This window comes from Hermetia illucens, chromosome 6, assembly GCF_905115235.1.
Source record: "Hermetia illucens chromosome 6, iHerIll2.2.curated.20191125, whole genome shotgun sequence".
Taxonomy (NCBI): domain Eukaryota; kingdom Metazoa; phylum Arthropoda; class Insecta; order Diptera; family Stratiomyidae; genus Hermetia; species Hermetia illucens.
In genome coordinates this window covers 20290727-20305092 of record NC_051854.1, presented here as the reverse complement: position 1 = coordinate 20305092, position 14366 = coordinate 20290727, and the positions used below count along the sequence as shown (strand labels likewise).

At 39.0% G+C, this 14366-nt stretch overlaps 1 protein-coding gene across 2 annotated transcripts in view; it reads left to right on the top strand.

The window, feature by feature from the left end:
• LOC119658728 (oxidoreductase OpS5) overlaps positions 1-14366 on the top strand; it is a 282914-nt gene that overhangs the window by 244897 nt on the left and 23651 nt on the right. For both annotated transcript variants that reach the window (XM_038066391.1, XM_038066390.1), the window contains exons 3-5: positions 4301-4585; positions 4645-5120; positions 11680-11864. In XM_038066391.1, the coding sequence (XP_037922319.1) occupies positions 4301-4585; positions 4645-5120; positions 11680-11864 (946 nt within the window). The remainder of the gene's footprint in view (positions 1-4300; positions 4586-4644; positions 5121-11679; positions 11865-14366) is intronic.

Genomic DNA, 14366 nt, shown 5'->3' with positions numbered 1-14366 from the left:
CCTCTAGTCGCCCTCCTCTTCTTACCATTCCTCCCGTCTATTTGAACGGGGGTAAAATGAGTAGTGGTCAGTTCTTCGGGAGCTCTTCTTCATCTTTTGAGAGATCAATTCCCTTTCCAAAACCCTGGGTCTGTATGAATCCGATTATAGCGACTAACACATCGTCTAATTCTTTGACGTTAGATTCTTAAACTCGCCCCTTATCGCGGGCTTTGAACCTTAACAAACAAGTTGCAATTTTCTGAAGAAGTTGTTAGGGTTTTTTCTTTGTATATAGCGCTGAGATGTTGCACTGTATGTAGTGAGGCTGGTCTTTTTCCTCTCGTCATGAGAAATAGTATGAGCTCACCTAAATCGTCTGGGCTGATCGAGCTCAGGGCCTATCGAGAAATCAGCAAGGATTCTGCATGGACAGCATCATGTCGTAAGCATATTAACTCGGCCTACCGTGTGTTCCGAAATTCAATATTGACGCATTTACTGATAAGAAAGAGGAACCTGAAAAAGCCCTTTGGAAGCGGGACATCAATAACAGTGCTCTACACGGAATTTGGCGGGTTGGGGCGAAAAGCGACGGCATATAACACTCAGCTAATTGCACAATTCATTTCTTCATCCAATACGTACCATAGACAGGCTGCCAGATGCCAAGAAAGATGCCTTCTGGGCACTACTTGACGGAAAGACCTTAAATGCGCCTGTCAATAACAATATCGTCATTGGGCATGCATTTAATTGTCATGTGGGTAAAAAGGCAGATGTAAAAAGGTGGCATGGAGGAAAAGAGTTTGGAACAGGCAATAAAGGTGGCGAAGATATTGCCAGGACAACCACCACCTTCTACCTATCAATACTTGGTTTATTAAATGGTTGCTGAGTCGAGGTATTTGGCTTTGGAATGGCGAAATGTAAATAAAGGTCAGGGAAGAGAAATGCCTCTATCATAAATTTTTTGCCTGTGAAAAGGAAATCAAAGGAATCAATCGCTGCTATCACACACTCGGGATGACAGAATAGATTTGTATCGACTTTTTGGGAGTCGACACCATCGCATAGAGGATATCGAACACTTCCTTTGCGCTGATTGACAAAAACGGTACCTTACTTACCGATCTAAAAGCCGCGATGGACAAATGGGGGAAATACTACTTCCACAAGCACTGCGAACATTTAAAATGATTCGACCTATCAGCGCTACAGAAGCCGAGATAGTAGTCAAATGAATAAAATGGAAAAAGCAACAGGACCTGACGACATTACAGCTGTGCTCTGAAAAGTGAGGAGCTGAAACCCAACACTCTGGCTCAGTCGGTTCTCCAGTCGTGTTATTGAGGAGTGCAGAACCCCATCTGGCTAGGAATAAAGCTTGATCATTCTAATATGGGTAAAAAGGTTGTCCAATAATATGTTCAAATCGCCGTCCAATCTTTTTATGACGATACCATAAAGATTTTTAAACGCATTCTTGATAACCATATTCATAAGATTGTTCGAATAACTGTGAAGAGTGAACTAGGCCGAGTTTGTCAAGAACTGCGGAACTACTAACCCAATACACCGTGGGCATGAGGAAAGTTCGTGGGAATCCCCCTTTCGCCCTCATTTCACTGTGAGTCAAACAAATTCATCTGGTATGCTTTGTAGTTACTCCTAATGCCAGAGGAACTCGTGCTCTGAGTTAAATTCTTTTACCGAGATCCAAAGACTAAAGTTTGATGTGTCTCTGTGGGTTTTCTTCTTGTAATGGACGCTGTTATACCGAACATTTAACCTCCAACACCCTACACAGCGCTATGCATCTCAGGTTTCCTAGCGTTTCACCACACACTTGGTTTTCAGGAGCTGGTTTAAAAGTGGAATGATCATCTCATGCCGCATGGTGTGAAGGTGAATCTGAATAAAACGAAACTTTTGACGACCGATCCAATTAAAGCAGCCACGATCACTGCCAGTGGCAGCAACATATCCAGAACTGAGCGATTTAAAAATCTCTGATCACCGTTACCAATAGTGAACTGCATTAGGAAATTGCTCCACGCATTAATACAACTTGATGAAGTGGCTTTCCACAATTGGCACTCTTTATGATGGTTGCATTAGCGGACATGTCAAATTCAAAATTTACCAGACTGTTTTCGGCCCTGTCAACCTCTATGGTTTTGCTAGGAACTATCAAAGCAATGAAAAACGCCTCGCAGTAATAAAAACGTAGATGATGCGCTGAACCATGAACATATCTTAAATGAGGACATTCACAATCGATATGGAGCAGCACCGATTGTGAAAAAAATGAAAGAAAGGTGTCTTGGATAGTTAAATCCTAGTAGTTTCACGTGAATACTTGCCGTTTAAAATTAACCAACCCCACGGTTTTCTTAAACATGGATTGATTTTATGACCACAATCAGAGCCCTTCTGCAACAAGGACAACGGTGCTAACCTATACTGAGTACATGACTCAAGATTAATACCAGTGGATTCAAGGCCTACATAAATCTTTACCAAACTACGAAGTACGGCACCCGAGTTGACAGGAAACTCCACGTTTGAGACCCGAAAGTCTTTTCTCTGCTTGAACGTCAACCACAACTCCTACGAAACTCCCACTAGGAGGCCAACCGCTAATAACCGGGCTGATAGTTAATGAACTAAGAATTCACCTGAGACATGTAAATTCAGACGTCTACACCGGTTCGCATGGTACTCTGGTAGGGTTTCGTGGCCGACGCCACGCCGTCGGCCTATATAATCCTTGAAATATTCGCGTCCTGCATCACGACCAGAAAGTCATATTGAGTACAGCGTTTTTCTTTAGAAGCAGAATAAAAATATTCCAAGTTCTCATGATGAAAACCTGGAAACGGCGTTAGAAAAGTTGAAAGAAAAACCAACAACAACAAACACAGAATATAATTTTTTTTTTAAAACTTTGCTAGATCAGGACTAACGACAAATATGTTGCACTAGCGACTTTCTTCAGCAGCTTGTCAGCAAAGTTGTCACCAAGGGCAAAATCAATACAACAAAATATAAAAAAACGAAAGACTTAAGCGAGCAACTTCAATAAAAACTAAAATTGTAATATTGTTCTCGAAAGGGCCATTCAAAGTTTAAATAATTAAAAATGAAAGAGAGCACCATTCGTGACTTGGTGGAGCTTCTCAATAACCTCCTTCCTATTTAATGTCAGTGGTAACGGGTCAATCAGTAAAGGGACATACAAAGTGAATAATTTGTTTTTATCTAAATAAAACTACAAGATTCCACGATCCAAACCCCCAGACTTAGAAATAAGTACCTAAAAACTATTCTAATGGCTACTATCGGCAGTCATTCGCCAAATTCCTTTCCACATCCCTTATAATGTAACTCTTTGAAATCTATAGCACTGGAAGGAGAGCAATCTATCAGGACCCTAACAAGCTTCAACACCAATCATACTATCTTATTCGCATTCATAATGCTGTATTTTCCGGAAGGCCATCGAAAATACTATTATTCAAAACAGCAATGACTTTCTAAGCTATCATCATCAAAAACAAACACGAAGAATGAAAAAGTTTACCAGCCCAAGGTGAAATGCGAAAAAAGATAACAAAATAAAGAAAATCTGACTTGAAAAATATAATTTAAAATTTATCGCGGCAACTTCATTTTCTCCCTTAATATTTATGAGGCAATAATTTCAATAACCAATTTCCTGCTCAAACTTCTTCAGGCAACCTATTTATTATACACCGAATTTCGCTTGCAGACTTCAGCTCCTTTTGGTCACTTTACAATATTGATTACAACTAAGTAACATTTCATTATTTGAACTAAGCTATCATTAATTCTTGTCCTATTCATAGTTTTACATCAAATTTATTCGCCTGGGTGGTCTTAAGCTACTGTCTGAGCAAGGCACCCAGACTACTGTTCAACACTATGTCTATGTCTGACTATGTCTCAAAGCGGCCTCTTAAATTTTTGATTTATTATAACAACAATCTCCAAGTTAGTACCTTTACTACAAACAGATTTCGCAAGATTGGTTTACGCTGTAAATGTTGATTAGCGAACTCGTGAATTTGTATCTAAGGAATGCATTCGACTTAAAACAAACACTTTATGCTAATCTCATTTGTGTATGCCATATTAAGACTCTCGTTAGCGGACCAGTTCGCTTGGAAATTACAAACGAATGTCTAATTGAATTTTCAAACCTGACCAAATATGATCTCTGGAGCAAGTTTAAGATATACACTCATGATAACATTGGAAAATTTCATAATATCTATTTTTTTATTCAAATTTCTAGAGCTTGCCAGGTGTGTACACCAAATGCAACAAATGTCGTCTGGAGCCACTGTCAATGTGTTCTTGCTGATGGTGTTGAACGTGGTATCCTTACCGCCAATCGAATGATCCCAGGTCCTAGTATTCAAGTTTGTGAGGGTGATCGTGTTGTAGTTGATGTCGAAAATCATATGGAAGGTATGGAAGTAACTATCCATTGGCACGGAATCTGGCAAAGAGGATCACAATATTATGATGGTGTTCCGTTCGTAACTCAGTGCCCGATTCAACAAGGAAATACATTCAGGTGAGCATTAGCTACTATTCAATCATGGAAATGTGATACTAAATATAAACCACTTGCAGATACCAATGGACTGGAAACGCAGGCACTCACTTCTGGCATTCACACACGGGTCTTCAAAAATTAGACGGTCTCTGCGGCAGTATAGTTGTCCGTCAGCCACCCTCTCGTGATCCTAACTCGCATTTATATGACTTCGATCTCACCACTCATATTGTTCTCATTACCGATTGGCTTCATGAAGACGCCGCTGAACGTTATCCTGGTCGTTTGGCCGTCAATACTGGCCAAGACCCTGAATCAGTTTTAATTAACGGCAAAGGTCAATTCAGAGATCCAAATACTGGCTTTATGACAAACACTCCATTAGAAATCTTCACTGTTACACCCGGACGTCGGTATCGTTTCCGCATGATCACCGCTTTTTCATCAGTATGTCCAGCACAATTGACAATCGAAGGCCACACTATGACGATAATTGCTACAGACGGTGAACCAGTGCATCCGGTACAAGTGAATACTATCATTTCATTCTCAGGTGAGTAAACCTACATAATTATGGGCGGCGGTATTGCGATCAATAATTCGAGATTAGTGGAAGCATGAAAGGCTTGAATAATATTTATAGGCATAGCGAACGATTGCAATTTGATTTTGGAGCTGATTAACTGAACTAACTAGTGAACATTAAATGACTTCTATCTTAGTAGTTTAATTAGACCTTAGCGACATGCGGAAATGTGCATTGAATTTTGAACAATATCAGATGTAGCACGGTACATTTAGGGAGCTTTCCAGCTTATTGAAATGAAGATCACTCAAAATATTATACAAAAAAAGGAAGTTCTTTATTAGATAGACAGCGTTCATCGAAGTAAGCACGGACGCTTTGTAATTACAGACAAAATAATCCCCACCACCGAATCAGCGATTGAAAAGAGACTGAAACTCATGGGTGTCATCAACAAGTGTGATTAAGAAACTGACCCAGACCTTCGAAAAAATGTCATTTTGATGGCAGTAGAAAAATGCAGCAAAACTAGCGAAGTAGCATCATCCGAACTGGTTTCAATAATCAAGCAACGTTAACAGCACTAAATAACAACACCATGTCAAGTCAGTTGGTGCGGAACTGTCACCAGTTTCTACTAATACCCGGTCGACTGAGCCAAGCCTTCTTAGTATGTATGATAGAGCACTCAAACATAGCTGATAATTAGAAGATTGTCAGATTGGCTCACTAAAGGATCTGTTACCTCAATGGTGGACCATCTTTTGGCGTTAAGCCAAAAGACTCTTCGAAGACTACGCGCCCGAATTGAGAAAAACTTTGTGACGAGCAGCGAAGCGGCTAGAATTTAAGATTCCTTGAAAAGATCTTCTTCAGCGAACAATCCGTGCAATCTCTGTCGTTTTCAGGTTTACCAAAGCCTGCAAGTTTCGATGATAGGGGCCATTAGAACATTCTTTTCGGGAAACAGTGCAATGGTCCTAAATAGGAGGCCTGAATATTTAGAGCTGAGGTTCCCCAGTTGTTTCCTTCCTCTTCTCTTCGCTGTAAGAAATTTTGATTTGCATCCATCTAAATAACAAAAAAAAATACCGAAATGCAGGGTTATACAACAATTTAGGCGAAGATTTAACGCCGTTGATCACGATATCATGTCACTAAAGGTACTAAAAAGTTTTAGGGGTGCTTTTCAGCAACATCAAGGGTATTGGCGCTGCCGCTTTAAAACCGGTTCTCATTTTCGATTTGCCAGCAGGACAGATAAATCAATCGAAATCGGACATGGGAATCGATGAAGGTATAATGCTGGAAGTTCTTTTAATGGCTGGAAAGTTGTGATAATGCAAAAAACCCCTCCCCATGACATAAAAAGTAAACCGTTGGATTGTTCGAAAAAGCAGAAGCTACTGTAAAGAACACCAACTTCACAACCATATACTGCAAGTCATAAGAGCCTCCAAATATCCAGGTGTAATCCCTTCGATGGTCCCGTAAGAAGCGTTAACGGTAGGCTTCGTGAAAATGAGGAGTTGAAGAGGTGTGAAAGGCACTTCACCACCACCGCGGATTTATCACATCCGCTAAAGACCCACCCCCCATGGATAACATGGAAAGCCACCATAACATCTAGATAAAAACTGCTCCTTTAACATCGACGTACTCAAACAGAGTAAAATTGTCTGCCTTGATGGTGTTCATGAGAATCTTATAGATACAGCCCCTGTAGACTTTGCAGAGTTGCTACTTCCACTCATTCGTACATCCCAGGAGGCTCATCTCAATAAATCTATCTTCCGTTACGCGCTACATAGTACTGCAACGGTTGGAATGGGGTTATATACTTGGTGTCATCAAAAGTTCGATTTAACACGTGCAATCGAGCCATTATTTGGTTCATTTTCATTTAATTCCAGCTCGGTCCCCATTACGATTCTCAAAAGCCACGGAATGACCATAAATCAAGTATTTTTATTTTTGGTGATTTAAGTCATCAATAGAAGCGATAATAACCCTACCAACTTCCCAAGATAACTGGCATTACGTACGATTGAGATGCTCAGCCCATTTTACTTCTTCGATTGGAACCAAAATCGCTTTCCCCGTTTAAGGTCATTGTCTTCTTAAGGAACCTTGTCCCTATTGATTTTTCCATATAGTTTTTTAATAAAATTCAGCAAACCGAGTGTAACTGAATCTCCAATTGTGTGTCGAAGATTCTCATATACCATACGATTTGGGCCGACAATTTTGATAGATATGGCCTTTTGGTAGCTCGACGCCCTTTGGTGAGTTGGATTACTATTCTACACACACTGCAGGTAGCCCAAAATACAGATCTTTGAAAATAACTATGGCCCACCCATGACCCATCTTTTCTTGAACTCATTGTGATCCTTCCTGGAGCGAATTTTTTGAAAATAAAGGTTTTCTTTTAATACTTTAATGGGTCACTTTTTTCGAGGAGTTGATTCCATATTGAATTCAGTTATACGCCCAATATCATCAAAATATTTTTCAACAACAATTTGAGGATCAGCTCATCTTCCGGCGTATCACTCTCCTACGCCACTCTTCCCTCTCTTCTCGTCAATGTTTTCAGTCACTTCACATATGATGACTCAACTGGTGATAAACCCCTATAATCACGCTTTTTTAGCTTTCTATTTGGACCCTTAGGACACTACACTCCAATTCGTTTTTGAGGTTCACATGGTAACAAGTCGCAGTCCTGGCTCAAAGTTGATCTTATACACATTGTTACCTTCATATTCCCCTCTTGCTGCCTTTTCCGACTGGCTTCTTCTTGCCTACGCTTCTTACAGATGGCTTCTATCACCTTTCGACCTCAGTCTATATCTCCTTCGATTTAAACTTATGTTCCACGATGTTTTTAGGTGTTAAGGGATCGCCAGTTATAGTTAATAATTGGGAACTGCAAACCTCGGCCATTGAAATGAAATATTTTTTGCCTCTTTTGGTGAATAGATATGCCCAAATCAATACTAGTATATTCAATAATCTGCATAGCCAAGCTACTTCAGATCGAAACCTGTTTTGCTCTGGCGCCACTCAATCATACAAATCATATGATTCCTCTGGTCTCAGCTGCTTTTTTCGAACTCTTTCCACTTCCGAAATTCTGTCGGTGAACAGAAAATTCAACATTGACTCGATCAGAAAGACATTGTCAATTGGAGTGCGCTTAGACGATATGCAACTCCATTTACTTTCTTAGGAGAATCGAGGTAACCATTTCTGAAATCAAAAGGCGACGCCTTAGCCGTGGGCTACCTATATTTGACAGCATTCCCGCGATAAGTGCCCCGATGTTATATGGCTTGATTGCTACACACAGACTGGCAGTCTATGATTGGTGTGCCCACTTCAATCTTTACAGACGTGCAATTCCTCCACTTAGAGATAAGTACTATTTTCGTCGGATATTCTACGAACGATAGACCTATGTTCTCCAACCAGAGCTAAATATCGTAAACTACTGCACTCATGTAAATTTTTCTTCAAGAAGGCGTGCAAGAAATGTCAGTCAAATATCATCCGCGAAATCAATGATGACGGTATAGTAATGAGGTCTAGCGTTCATACTTCGCTACTACAGGAGTGGACCTAGAACGGACTCTTACTAGTTGACTGTTAGATATGATTTCGGTCTTTCATCTGAAGCACGGAAACCTTTCGATTAAGAAGTCAGCAAGGATCTGTACCAGGGACTTCGGTTTGCCAAATTTGATTAGTGTTTCTGGTATATTATTTCCATCCCACTATTGTCACGAAATTGAAGGCATTCTTCATTCTACAATTGCTGCTTTAGTAATGTTAGCCAACAGGTCAACTGCATCACTAGCAGAGCTCCTCTTTTGAAATCCGAACTGATTTTCAGAGAGATCAGATCTTTTTCGCGAATTGGAAGTAGTCTATTATAGGTTAATCCGGCCGGATGTTTTGTCAGTTTTATTTAGAATACCCGAGCGTCAGTCTCTCAATCCCGTTACAGTTGGTTCAAATCGTCATGGATGTCTTTTTTTTTTTTTGTATTTTGTCGTTGCTGTGAGTTTATCACTTGCACAGTCTAGATGAAAAATGGGCGAAAAACAGAAAACAAAAACAACGAGGAGAATGTATGGACGCTCTATACTCCGCTAAGGAGTGCACAAGAAACTCTAACTATATCGGGCGCAGGACAAACATCTTTGAGGCAAGTGATAAACGCCTTGCCAAACATATTTGGCACTATCTTGAATGCTGCCTTGAGAACTTTGAGCGTAGTCTTCACTGAAGTGTCATTGAAAGTCCTTAAATAAAGTGTCACTAACAAATGCAACATCTAACGTCGAACCTATTCGCCTTCTTCGAAAAGTGTTGACGCATTCAGTGTTCAAGAGTTAGACGACAAAACAACTTCCAGCAATACACATTCCTTTACTTTCTCTTCTCAGGTGTCCCAACCCAATCGTCAAAATCGACAGCTATTATCATCGGATTTATGTCATTTCCTGATATCACTAGACTTTCCGCCCTTGATGGATGTATAACCAATTTTCTCTCTTGTGAAACCACTCTCGCGGATCTTCGTTGTTTGTTCTATGGACCGATTTTGCAGGTCTATATCGCCACATTTTCAATCTTTTCCGCCACCCACACTCCATTGTGTAAAGCTTTGTACTGTTCGTCGATTTTGTTCTGAAATGCAATCTGGGAGATCAGATCCTCGTTTAAGTTTAACTGCGTACATTTACAATACAGCTCGGATCTATTATGTATACTAGTAAGGTTTCTTTTCGCATATACCAATTCCAAACAGTTGAAGCATCTATTGGGAGATGTCTATCCTATCAGTCGACAGACGACCCAGCCCATTCTTTAGTGGTAGTGATAGCTATTTTCGCCGCTTCAAGTGTTTGACTGGTAGTCGCTGTTCAAGTATTACAAAACACCTTATTTAGCCATAGGATATCTGTCTTCTACACTCAATATATCCTAGTGAGAGGCATAAAGTTTGGCAATAAATCGTCCTTTTACATAGCCTTATAAGGTTCACCCATACAGACATGGACGAGGTATCTGTCTTGCCCGTAGGCAAAATATCAGCATATATATATAAGGTCGCTTTTTCCATTATGATTGACATATGGGATGGACCTCTATTCTGCAGCTTTCTCTTTCTTACTTCAAGTGGAACCTTCCATGCACTTGCTACCCTTTGCCGTAGGAACTGGTAATCTTCCATGTGATAGGCTTTCTTTTCCCCTGAAGGTTTTATCTCCATTTTTCGTGTCTGCCTTCATTAAGGAAATTCCACTGCCCATTAAGCTCTCTTAACCTTTTACGGAGCTTTGGAATTTCCTTCCTGGTCAGCATACTTTGCACTCTTGGCTGTGTAAGAATGCATAGCGGAAGCGCTGCTGGTTTTTGCTCCTCTTTATGCCTTTTCAATGCCTCTCGTAATTCGAGGTACACACCTTAACTGCATGTGGCACCTTATGTCCTTATGTACCTTATATACTCTCAATAAGATATTTAATCATTGTGCCAAGTCTCGCGTCGGGCTCATTATTCGTCCATTCACCGAAAGGGATTGGCTGATTTTTTAATCACAATCTACCTTTGTTGTGGAGAATTGTACTACCTTAGCACTCTTCACAAATTAATCACTTGCCTAATTTACCACCGCCACCTTTTATGGTGAAAAGCCGGCTGGAAATCGCAGTACCTTGTTATGTTGGGTCAAATGCGTCCACTCCTTGCTGAATACTCTTACCTTTCATTATTGGTTTAAATAATCTACGTCTACAAATCAAACCACTTTTCCTCAGGATGGTGATACCCACTAACATGAAATTCAACGGAAATTTCAGAAATGTGAACCCACCTGCATGCAATGATTGATATTGACCTACGTTGAACTCCAGGAAGGGAGAAGGGAAAATGTTCTGTAATATAATACGTAGAGAAGAGGGAAGAGGAGTGGTTTTAATTTTTGGTACCAAATATACCCATGTGGGGTATCAATTGGAAATTTTCGATTAGCACTTTCCGAAACCTACTTAACAAATATATGTTTCCAAACATATTTGGCTTTGAATGGGACTATGATCTAGTTGCAAAATGATGAAAAAAGCAGCGTGGCAAACTTGAAAATAAAAACTCATGACCAGAACCGAGGATTAGAACCAGAGCTCCAGGAAAGACTTCTAGAAAAACACATAACGTGGTCATTCTGCATCTCCTCAATTTGACTACATATCTACCAACTTCATGAAGACTATAACTTTACTCACATCTTTATTAATACTCATGTGACACTAAATAAATGAACAATGAAATTATCCGCTTCGATATTCACAATCCAATCCTGATATACAATCATAAACATAACGATGCATCAAAGCCAATCAAATTGCACTATCAACAACAGTCATACAATGAATTATTAATGATCACGATATTCACACAATCCACCATATAATCCATAATCATTTTAGTATCAATTTCAATTTCCATTTCAATTTGAAAATCCCATGTTTTTTTTACTACTTTGTTTTTAAATGTAATCCATAATGTCAAACAGGTGAACGTTACGATTTTGTCATCAATGCCGATCAACCAGTTGGTGCCTATTGGATACAAGTCCGTGGCTTGGGAGAATGTGGTATTAGACGAGTACAACAATTGGCCATTCTACGGTATGCTCGCGGTCCATATCAACCATCATCTGCAGCACCAACCTACGATGTTGGTATACCACAGGGTGTGGTAAGTACATGAACTTCTATTTCAATATTGGTTATGATCGGTGTACAGTCTATGGTGAAGAGAAATGTTTGCAATCAGTACATTCATTTATGATAAATTTGATAAAATTGTCCACCCCTTAATATCATAGAACTGATGAAACTAAAGGTCAAGTAATTCGCAATAATTTAAACATAAATTGTATATAGTTTGTAGACATTTAAAATATGCATTAATTAATTATTTTAATACAACACTCATGTTATATATTGTAAAATATTACCTGATTTGTGTATAGTAAAAACTGTTAATTTTAAAATACTTTCAAACATAAGCCCTTTATGTACAGAAATTTGGGTATTTGTCAACTCAGTTGAGTTTTATTCAACCTTTACTGCATAAATATAACTACAATAAGACAGATACTTGTATCTAATGCACTCAATCAGACATTTCCCAGCATAGACTGTACACGATTTGCAAATATTACATTACCATATAATATCATAGTATTAAACCACGCATTACAATAATCGTGACAATATTGTAAATATTAAAAATCGAACATTCAATACTTTATGACAAAATCGTTTGATACTCTACACTCTCCTGAAACATTTACGACTTTGATCAAATTCAAAATGAATTGATGCAAATTATTAAATCTAATAATCCAACTAAACCCGAAGGATATCATGACCTCGTAAAAATCAAATAAAATTTTATTATATAAAATTAAAACGTATTATCCTTAATTGTTTCTATTTTAAAATTTTTTTTTCCAATATTAATTGATCTATTTTCCACATACATATAGTTTTATAACAGACATAAACGGTATTAAATTTTTATAGTATCCGGTTCAATTGAAAGTGCCCGTTATTAAAATTCTACTAATTTAAATTGTTGCAAAAGTGTGACAAATTCAGACCTTTAATATATGCGGCCCGTTAACGTACGAACATATACATATTGTATGTACATATGCTAAACATACCAAAGAAAAGTAAACATGTGCATAGATGCATATAACTATATCTAGATTTATGCAATGCTATCTTAGTTGAGTACCCAATAAATGCAGATGTGGACTCAGATATTTCAAAGATTAATGTTTCACACGCGAAATGAGTTACTAAGAAATCAATAGATTGACCAGAGTGGTGATTTTGCAATTTATTTATTTATTATCTGAGATACTTAATTTATTAGAAAATGTAAAATAGCCGCTGTTAATCGATGTGAAAAGTGAAATAAGGCAGGTTTGGAGACCTACATTATAGAACATGAAAGTAATGGGGCTATAAAATGCTGACTTTAAGTAAAAAGGGATATTAAATTCGTAAAGCGTTTTGAGATAGCGTGAAGATAAAAATCAATATATAGACGTATATGTTTATCCTTTTATTTGAACATTTGTATTGTAAACAAGAAAGGTCGGTGACCAATTTTTTGATCCTGATAATCTGATATCTTGAATTTCATAAAAATTAAAAGTCTAAAAATACAGTTTCAGCTACCATAATCTTTTCGGATTTCAATGCCTGGAGGACTGAGACAGAGGCCTTATTTGCTACGTTTATTCACCAGTCTGTTTCAGTCATCCACTATCGTCTCTCTTTCCAAAGCAGGTAAATTGGCTTGTGCACACCATGGTAAAACTTTCGAATTCTACTTGATTTGAAAGGCAACTGCGTAGTAATGCAACAGCGATTCTTTGTTGTTATCAAACAGTCTGAGTACAGTTGGTGTCCCGATCCAGCGTCTAGATTGCTGATAACACCTCTTTTGGCAATTATCATATGGTTTTTTCATCCGCTGCAACTCGACTAACGACAACCCCTAAAAATGATCCCCCGGCCCAGCACCACGAGCCCACCGCTTAGGTATTTCCTCGTGGTGGATTTACCTTAAGGGACTCGTCCTTCTGCTCCTATCTGCATGCATCCTCCTCCAAAGTAGAAAACCTTCAACAACTCGTGCTACCTTTTTATGATTACAGAGGAAACCGTGAGCCAGTTCTACTTCAACCTCAGCATCTCCACAACTATATTCTCCGGGCTCACGCTACTGGCCAACGCTTGATTCAGATTCCTCCTCTCCATTGCGAACCTTGGGCAATGAAATATCACATGCTCTGGATCCGCCGATATGCCACGATTTAGAACAATTCGTTGAATTATCCAACATAAAGCTACGCAGATACCACCATGTCCCGTGAGGAACTGGTAATGTAGCTGGTCTCAATAAGTTGCCAGATAGTGGCTCCTGAACTTGTATCATCCCCCACTTACTACAAATTGTGCCCAATGTGGGCCTCGAAACATGAGTACCATCTGTGTTGCCAGATATCATTCGACTCTGACCTAGCCGCATTCTTGCGTCTTGCATGGTACAATACACTTATTTCTTTCGCCAAAATGTTGAATGAGATCATGCCCACAACCACCAGGACTACCTCATCTGATGTGGTTCTCAAAGTACTGCAAATCCTCAAAACTATCAGCAGTAAACGGAATTCAT